Below are 10,071 nucleotides of genomic sequence, written 5' to 3' on the forward strand. Positions count from 1 at the left end.
AGTCTGACCTCAATATCTCTCAGAGTTTTGGAGAAGATTAATGTATAACCTGGAGAAAAACTATCTCTGTATGATGCTCTAATCATTCACATTTTATTTCAGTGGTCAGATAGAGCTATATTGGTATGTGCTCCACAGTCTTTCTGACTGAAGGCTCCATCAAACATGAAAGAGCATCTTGTTAATAATATCTGAGCTTCATACTACTCTCCTCACCCACGCATTGGGCAAGATTTTTTGAATTTGGTGTTCTCCTGTGCTTTCGTGATTTGATTTTCAAGAGATCCAGGGCTAAGTGTCAGCTTTGGTGGTAGATCAAGTGTTTGTGCTCATTTCTTTAACTTTCTCCCTGTGCCACCTTAAGGAAGTCACTTTGCCTACCCGTGCTTCATTTCCTCCCCTGTAAAATGAAGAAGAGGATACTTGCTCACTGCTTACCAGCATTGGCTCTTAGTTAATGATTCGATTTGTGGAGCCGAAAGGATGGAAAATAAAATCTGGCTTCCTGCTCTGTATTCTGCAGCTGTGTTCACTCTACAGAGGCAAGCAGCAATATTTAAAAAAAAAAAGAGAAAAAAAAAAGGTTGCCCCAAGCAATGGAACAAGAAGATATACTTTAAAAAGGAAAAAAAAAAAAAAAAAAATTGGCCTTACGAGGGAAAAAGATGCTATTTTAACATAACCATTTTTTTTTTCAGAGGAGAACGACAGTAGGAAGGTGCTTTACCCCCCACTCAGGACTCATGTCTGCATCTTTACAGAGATAAGATATTTCACTCTTGCAACTTTCTCATCAACCCATTGCCATAACTATATAGGATTCACATAAAATTACCCCTACCACTTAAGCACTTGCATTTTGACAGAAAATCRGATGATGTGACACACTGCCTACTAGAACAGGCGCTGTCTATCACCTTGCTGCTAATCTCTGTGATTAGTGACCTGCAATGTAAGTCAGCTATCAAAGACCACCTGTCCCTTTTGCTGTAAGCGCCTCCTCACATATTGCTTTGTGGTGTCACACTCTCTTGTCTGGGTTTTGATTGATGGAAGTTTGTCTTTTGAGCGGTGACTCAGAAAATAAATCATTCCCCCCTGCCATTCATTGAGTGCGATTCTGCAGCACAAAGCCGGTGTGGTTAATCAAAGCTCCAAAGAGCAACAAAAAAAGCAACAGAACTGAGAATGAGGCAGATAGATATAAAGGATAAAACATAATAAAAGGGATTACTTCAGAGCCAAGCAGAGCAAAAGCGAAATAAAGAGAGCTGCAAATAAGCATTGCATTTACTGTGTCGGAACCAGAAAGTTGATTTTTTTGTTCCGCTCCTTGAAATATGTGCGAGGATAAGGGAAGAGTCAAGCCCCATGTCTCTAGAAAATATAACTGTGTTGAAGGGGCTGATTTCCTGTGCTTAAGCATGTGAGTTTACCCCTGGCTGGATTCAGTGGGATTTTCTGAGTTGAGTAAGCAAAGCCTAAAGCCTATTCCTGTCATATTATCTGTGAATTGCATCCCAAAGTAGCTTGCACTGCAGCTTGTAGTGTCCATTCAAATGGCTGACAACAATACTAAAAGGCTATTTATATTAATTGTCCTACAGAAAAAGAGGTGGAATTTGATATGAATCACACTGAGCCAGAAGCACTTCATTACAGGACAAGAAAGTTCCTCCAAAAATATATATATATATGGTGCAGAAGACTTCTTTGCTGGTATGGATGGAGCAGGAGTCAAGCAACAGAAAGGACAATATTAGATAAACTGTACAGAAGGAGAAMGGGAAAAGGTATTTTGCTTTGTTTACATAGGGTGCAGAAAATTTATGGGACATTTGGAAAAATGAGGAGAGATCTTTAGCYAAGGACTGGAAGACATTGTTGGTTGAGCACGTTACCAAGAAGAATGTGATTTTTTGTATTCTCTATGTGCAAAAGAAGTCAGGGGAAAATAAGAGATCTTGATGCCATGGGTGGAACTGCAGCAGMAGTAGAATCCAGACACCAGGAGTGGCAGAAAGAAATAAATGATGTATCAAAGAAGCACTATGGTGCGAATTAGCTGCCGACAGAACTCCATGGAAAACAAGGTATCTGAAACCTCTGGGAATCTGGCCATTAAATGAGATGACAAGAACTGCATGTCCATGGAGTGGTGCTGGAAATTTACTTAGTTAAATGCAAAGACATTCGCTTATGTGTTTTGGGGGTGATGTTTCCATTGGAAAAACGTCTCTTTACAGGCAGCAGGAGAAAGAGAAGAGGAAAAGGCTGAGGAGCGTTAAATTTATGAAGACATGAATGAACTGGGAATTACAGCACTGCTCTAGAGGAATGTGTGTGTGAATGGTGCAAATTTACAGGGCTATTTTTGATGAACTGTAGGAGGACTTTGAGTTTTTCCACGCCTTTCTTTACAAAAGGAAAACCTTCATCTGCTGGGAATCCAGTCAATTTCCTGAGTTTTTATTTTTTTTTTTGGCTATTTCCTAAGTTGCAAGGTTACTAATGGTAATTACAGACCCTGTTTGTACCTTGTGGGTTCTAGCTGTGAGTAAAGGCTTTCTTGGCACATAGAAGTTTCCTGCTAGAGCTTTTTTAAATGATTGGCCTGCCATAGGAATTACTACAATACTCCTGTGTAGACAGAAGCCACCTTGCCTTTTTTTTTTCCTGCAGAATATAGTAACTGCTTTGGCCTCTCATTTCACAGTCTCCATCCCCCATGACAATAAAACACGATTTCAGTGTTCATTATAACAGCTCTTCGTTACGGTGCTCTTGTGAAGGAACCTGTTTTTAAGATGGTTTATTAGAAGCTATAACTTGCTTCTTCAGAGAATTTTGTGCAAATAGTGATGCTATAAAGGTGATACACTAACTCAGTAGCAGTTGCCAAAAAAAAAAAGAGTAATTTTTCAAGCAAAAAAAGCTTCTTTTTTTTTTTTAAGGTAGGAAGACAATGCATTAAAAATCAATCAAATTGGTAGGATATGTTCTTTTTGTCTACTTCCCATTGTGAAAATGTTAGCATTTTTGATCCAGTATAGCAAAAGGAAATGTTATTAATCTTAGTAGATTGCTTACACATGGTTAGTATATTTAACTGGTCTTTAATACTTTTTATTTTGGTCTTACTTCTTCATGAAGGCCTTAGTTTTTGTACCTTGTTCTGCAAAATACTTAATGTGTGTGAATTTTGGTTGTTGAACAGTCCTATTTTTGTTAAGTGTATTTAATTTATATGGTCTGAATTTAAGTCTTTGTGTTCACCAAGTTTAAACACATGTTTAAAATCAAACTGGTGCTTAAATTCTCTTACTCAAGTACAGCACAGTTGTAACTCCCTCCACACTCCTTCTATTTGTGTTTGATAGTTTCTGTGTGTTTTGCTGACAAATAGAAAGTGTGAACTTGGTCTGCTGCCATCACTGGAACTGACTGAGATAAAATGCAGTGATTCTTTTAATTATTATTTTTATTTTTAAACCGTGTCTTAATTCAAGGGAAAAAAAGCCACAGAAAATGTACAGGCCTTTGGAACTGGTTTCTATCCTAGTAAAGTTCCATTTGGAGGTTAAATAGAGAAATACCAGAATTCAGTTATACTGAATTCACCACTGGAGAAATAGGAGTAGGACCCTCCTTCTTTCTACCCAGTTTTCTGTGCACCTAACACCCATCCTGCAGTTGTTGTTCTGGAATCGCTCTCCAGCTTTAGGACTTGTTCACACTGGTGACAGATGGATCCCAGCTGAGGTGTGAGAGTCATGGAAGAGTACAATTTCATTAGTACATTTGGACTTAGCCTTTGAAGAACTACTTGATAAGAGTAACTTCAAGAGTGTTATTTCATAGCTCTTGAATRTAAGTATTTATATTTCATTTTCCAGTGGTACCATCACTGAAGTTCCTCCTACAACTGGATTCCTTTCATTCATTTTAGATCTGTAAATGAGTCACATGATCCCACTAGGTTCCTTCTGCAATCAAAGCACTTGCAGTTACTGGACATTTACTGAAAGGTTTTTTGTTTCATTTTGTTTTGTTGTTGTTGAGGGTGACTAAGATGTTTTGCTCTTTCAAATCACTCTTTTGATTTTGTGATAAATACCAAATGAAGGTGATCCGTTTCTTGACGATACATCRTGTGCATTTGATCCAAAAATAGACAATTTAATTATAAATGTATGCTATTCTGCTTCATTTGTGKTTTTGGTAGTGTTAGTAAACCATGGTAGGTTGATTCATAGTCTTGGTTCTGTTATTTAGTGGTCCAAAAGGAGGAGGAGTTTTCCGTGTTTTGTTTGTGTGTTTTTTGTTTGTATGTTTGTTTTTTTCTGGATATTTTGCCTCATGTACCAGTTTAGGTAATCATAAATATATCTTACCGTGTCACTGCAAGTCAGTGACGTTTTTCTTTTTCAGTGCCTTATGCTGCAATAAATAAACTTAAAGTGAAAAGTCGATGATGTACTTCATTAGGCATTTTGGCAAAAATATTTTTATTATAAGTTTTATTTCTGATATCAGCTTTCKTTGTGTGCGTGTATGCCTGCATATATACAGTGGTGTTCCCACAGGAACAAATCCCAAACCATGCTGTTACATGAAGTAGATCATGGTCATTTATTTGGAGTTTCCCAGTTTTCYCAGCTCTGATAAGTTCCAGCATATTTCCTACAATGGTCAAGAGGACCCCCAAAGGACAAGAAGATATTTTCATCTCAGTTCATTCTATATCTTACTCCGTTGTCTTTCTTCTCYCCATCTCTCTTCCATCTTGCTTTCTTACACCATCTCTAACTCTTTTATTCTCATCCCTGTTCTCTTGAAAATCTCATGATGTCCTCTGCATGCTCCAAAAGAGACCTTTCCACACACACTGATTTCCCAGGGGTGAGGTGACCGATGCATTCAGAAAATGCGTCTCCTCTAGGTGTCTGAATCGCTTCCGGTGGAAATAGGACGCAAAAGAGACATCACCCATCAGCTCAAAATCCCTGAGCACATGCCCAGTTCAGACAGATGCAGGCTGTCATGTGTACGTGTCCCACTAGCTGTTGCAATTATAAGCAAGCACTGAGTCACACATAATTGAATCTTTCTTTCCATCAGTAATTGTTCTAAAGAGTTTTCCTGTAGTCCATTAAGTAATATTTATTTTGTTTAGGATAAGGATGTGTAAGAAAAGGTCAACTAGGCTTCAGGCATGAACCTAGATCCCRTTTTTTTCCTTTCTGTCTTTCAGATTGTTCTGATCTGATCACCACGCAGCTGTCATCATTATTTTAATGTTGAAGACTCAGACAAGAGTGCCATGGATGTGAAAGAGAGGAAACCGTACCGATCTCTGACCAGGCGCCGCGACACTGAGCGCCGCTACACCAGCTCCTCAGCGGACAGCGAGGACAGCAAGGCCCCCCAGAAGTCCTACAGCTCCAGCGAGACCCTGAAGGCTTATGACCAAGACTCCAGGCTGACCTACAGCAACCGAGTCAAAGACATGGTGCACCAGGAGGCCGATGAATTCTGCCGAGCAGGTGAGCGTGTTGCAGCAGGTCCTGCCATGCACAAGGAACTTGTAGACATGGGCTTGGAGTGGRCAGGCATGCAAATGAAGCCTGAGTTTAGCAAGGCTGGACCACAGGAGTGATGTGTATGCAGAAATCCAGGGGTCGGCATGGGCTCCACAGCCCKAGCAGAGCTGCTAGATAGCTTTTTTTYCCCCCCTCTTTCTTACTAGGCTGAAGTCAGCACAGTGACATTTCCACGGCTGTTGTTGCCTATGTGAGGTCAATTTCTAGCTTCTGCTACAGTCTCATCTTCATTTTTCTGCACAGACGTATGAATGTTTTAGTTCAGAAGTCAGGCAGGGTTGCACATCAATTATTTTTAGAAGTCCATCCAGAAAAGCATAAAATGGCAAACGAAATCAAATGGGGTAGGCAGCATGCCAGACAACGAACATAAAGAGCTGACCTAGACTACTATTAGTGCACCCTGTGCATTTTGGAGAAACTGATTCCCCGAAGGGAATGCATATAACTGCACTCATTTAACTTTGGGACTGCTTAATCTTGCTCACCAAGTATCACGTGGTTGTGGTTTTGATGCAAGACTCGTGTGTACAGCATGCACAAAGAAAATTAGTTACAGAAGTACCCTTGGGCAACACAGTCTTGCCATTTGTATTTCAAGGAAGCTGCAAYAGACTATAATTAACCAAAGGACCAATAGGTGTTGTAAGCAACACTTTGCACTCACCAAAGCAGTTTCTTTCTGAGCAGTTCTGAAGGACTTCATAATCACTAAGGAACCTAAGAAGCTGTAAAGAAAAGGAAATCTTTTAGGTCATTGAGTTTGCTCACTTCATACAATATATTCACCATGCAGGATAGATGTGAATTAGTATAGGTCAGTGGTTTTCAACCTAAGGGTCTACGAGGTCCTGCAGGTCCATGCACTTCTACTAAGAAGCCTGCAAAAGATAAATAAGAAAAGCCAAACTTTGACAGGGAACATAAATTTGCTATATAGAAGTTCATACTTCCCCCGGAAAAAAAATTGTAGGGTACTGAAAAATGGTGAAAATGTGCTGAAATTAATTGAGAATAAGTTAAGATTAGCCAAGCCAAGGCTCCTGTTATACTTCTGATATATCAGCCATGGTTTTTCATTTTATAGTTTTCTCACAGTTCATCCTGAGACTCCCTGGGCTGGCCTGGAGAGTGATAACAATTACGCCAGATATTCTGTGGCACAATTTCCACTGGCACAAAGCCATGAGCACACCTCACTCTGTGATGCCTCCTGGGCTTGTGCCAGCTGAGAACCAAGCCCTGTGAGCTTGCTTGACATCGACAAGGCAAAGCAAATTTCTTTCCAGCATTAGTTTGGAAAGCAGAAGAGGGAAGCATTTCAAATTGACCAAATAAATTCAGTAAATAAACAAGTCAGCATTTAAATAGTTTTAGCTAGAGTGAGAGTGCCAGCAAACGTGCAAGTCAGCACAGCAGAAAATAGACCAGACCTGAATTAAAAAGTCTCAGATATTTATTATCTTCCTTTTATTGACTTGAGTTCTTCCAGCTTAAAAGGCAACACTGAACACGGAATATGAAAATCGATGCATCTCCTGCTGTTTATTGCAAATAAATTTGATTTTCAGTTAATTGTAGCAGTCATTTTTCATAATTTATGAGCTGTTGTTACTGGAGAGCATCCGTCACGATGCACACTGATGTGCCTGATGAGGTTAAGTGTGGCTTGTTGTAGAGGTAGTTGGAACTCAGAATTGTTGACTCCAACACACAGCATGCAAGCAAAGAAAAAAAAAAAAGATTGCATTGTCCAGTGTTCCTTGGAGGATGCTTTCTTAAAACTATCTTTCAAGGAGATCCATTGCATTAAAGGCAGAACTGGAAGAGAAGAGCCAGCTTTATAGGGAAATACTGCTTCCTTTTTCCTGTAACTCAAGTCAAGCTCATCTGCTGCATCATGGAGCAGGAGAAGGCATTCTCCCAGGCAGTTTCATAGATGAGTTAAATGGATTAATTTGGCACAAGCTTGCACTGCATTCCCTGAGCCAGGCTCTAAGACCTGACAAAGTTGTGAGCCTCGAGTATCCTTATCTGTCATCTCTGAAAGCTTTACCCTTGCTCAGTCAATTAAGAAGGTGTGAAGTTCATGAATGCTTTATAGTATTTGAGTGTTATCAGCTGTAGATCTGTAGCCAGCTGAAACGTGGTTATTTTTTTCCGTCTGTCCAACAGTTCCTTCCCTGAATTTTACAGGGAAATGCGGTCAAGTCCACTGGCTCGGTATTCACCTTGCGTCTAAGCATCTTCTCTTTGTTTAGTGGGAGCTGTAAAGATAATGAAAAAAAGTAGAGTAAAGCAGCAACTACTTGGGGCCAGCTGATCATTCAATGAAAAAAAAAAAAAAAGTTATAGTAAGAGATCTTCCTTGTGCAGCAGAGGTTTGTGGCAAGCCTGGCAAGCCAGAGCATTTCCCCAAAACCCAACCTCTGGAAAAATAGAAACCTATCTGTTTGCATTGGACGTACATTCAAAAATGGGCTATTCAACATCAACAAATGGAAACAGGAGGAGAAGCGCTCACTTCAGTGTGGTTTTGAGTAAGGAAAAGTGTATAACTCCACTTTGGATACATGCTTGAGGTCTAGGGTGGGTGAAAAATTGCAATACTGAGTAGATATGAATTTTGCAGCCTACAGCCAGATGTGGTCCTGGACTTTCCTGAGGATCACCCATTCAGGATAAGTTTGAGAAAAAAAAAAAAAAAAAAACATATCAGAGCTGAAAATCTTCTAAATTTGAGTCCGTAGCCTAAGCACAATTTGGGCAGATCTGAGCACCCCTGCAGGGGATTTTCCTATTGAAAAAGCATGAGGAAGCCAGTTTAGACAAAATTTGATTGCTGGTGTTGGTATTTGGCCGTGATCCAGAGCCTGATGCCTCCTACTGGTTAAAGATACAGATTTTTTTTTTTTTTTTTTTTTTAATCCATCCTATCAAGGCCTACTGGAACAGGAGCAGTGCTGCATTGAATTTATAAACTCACTGTGCAGATCAAGGCATTCATGGGTGGCCAAAGCCTTTTAAAGACATTCAATCCTGAAAAATAAAAGCCTGCATTAATAAATAAATGTGGATTAAAATGGAGCCACTAATTGCTCTCCCCAGCTTTCTAGCACAACTTTCTGAACAAAGCATGCTAATATCTGAGTCCTCCTTCACATTGATTTGATCTGATTTTGAAGCACGGCAGGTAACTAGATATGAACTCATGAGTCATTTTTCGGTTATATTTTTAGTCAGCTAAACAATTACGTCTATTTGTAGCCAAATAACCTCCACTGTGATTGTGTCAAGATGAATATGTCAATGATGAATGTGTCAAGCAGAACTGTGTCAAGTCATGAGTGGTCAGCGAGTGGAAAGTGAGATCTCCAAAAGAAATTTAAATTGTCAATATGTAATTTCAGTGATTTCTGCAAAAAGTGCTCTTCCAACTTTCACATTTCCTGTTGTGTTAGACATTCTAGGTGTASTCTAAGACAGTTGATTATTCCATATCCGATTACATTTTTTTTCTTTTTCTTTCCCCCCAAGGAGAATATTTTCTGTCCTCTTAAAGAATTCTACCATCTCTTTATTTCTTTCTGCTTTCAGATTTGATGTTTTTATTGAAAGAGCTCTAAGCTGTTTTTGGAGAAGGGGTTTCCGAGGCAGGAATCCAGCTGCTTTTTGGTCTTGGCACAATCACTTGGTATCCCAGAATATTTGGTCTTCTGCAAACCAGATGATAGTGTTGAATACTCCCAGCTTCTGTGAGTTGCAGCCTGATGGGTGAGGTTAATACCCAGTAGGCTTACGGTACAGGTGCCGAGTTGCTTATTGCATTGAGGTCCATAYATGTTAAGTGACTCTTCGAATACCACGAAAGCAGCAATCTGCTTTTGACTTCTATGAGGTATCCAGAAGTCCTTGGCTATCTTTTCGGGCTTTGGCCATGTCAACTAAACAAGCCTTCAAAATAGGATTTTTTTGGTGTGAGGTTTGGTCTCCAGAGCTGCTGTGYCCCACATGGGCTGTCCAGTTTTGCTGTAGGCTTGTTCTAGACAAAACTGTGCTGAGAAGTAACCMCGGTGCTGCCTTCTCCCCCCAGGAGCCAACTTCTCCTTGCGAGAGCTGGGCCTCGAAGACATGACGCCCACGCACGGGACTTTGTACCGCACCGACCTGGGGCTGCCCCACTGCGGCTACTCCCTGAGCGCCGGCTCGGACGCCGACACCGAGGCCGACGTGGTCATGTCGCCCGAGCAGCCCGTGAGGCTCTGGGGACGCAGCACCAAGTCGGGCCGCAGCTCCTGCCTCTCCAGCCGAGCCAACTCCAACCTCACACTCACCGACACGGAGCACGAGAACACCGAAACTGGTGAGTGACAGCCGTGTGCGGGCTCCATCAGGAATGCCTCTTTTTATCACTCTGCTTCAATCTTTGGGTTGTTTTTTCTTTTTTTTTTTCTTTTTTTTTTTTTTT

At 40.6% G+C, this 10,071-nt stretch overlaps 1 protein-coding gene across 1 annotated transcript in view; it reads left to right on the plus strand.

The window, feature by feature from the left end:
- The first annotated feature begins 5,254 nt into the window (after positions 1 to 5,254).
- Positions 5,255 to 10,071, plus strand: part of TENM4 (teneurin transmembrane protein 4) — a 321,343-nt gene continuing 316,526 nt past the window's right edge. The window contains exons 1-2 of the mRNA XM_026034516.1: positions 5,255 to 5,546; positions 9,697 to 9,966. Of these exons, the coding sequence (XP_025890301.1) occupies positions 5,324 to 5,546; positions 9,697 to 9,966 (493 nt within the window). The 5' untranslated portion in view covers positions 5,255 to 5,323. The remainder of the gene's footprint in view (positions 5,547 to 9,696; positions 9,967 to 10,071) is intronic.

The sequence above is a fragment of the Nothoprocta perdicaria genome, unplaced genomic scaffold, assembly GCF_003342845.1.
Source record: "Nothoprocta perdicaria isolate Ctin4 unplaced genomic scaffold, notPer1 scaffold_146, whole genome shotgun sequence".
Taxonomy (NCBI): Eukaryota; Metazoa; Chordata; class Aves; order Tinamiformes; family Tinamidae; genus Nothoprocta; species Nothoprocta perdicaria.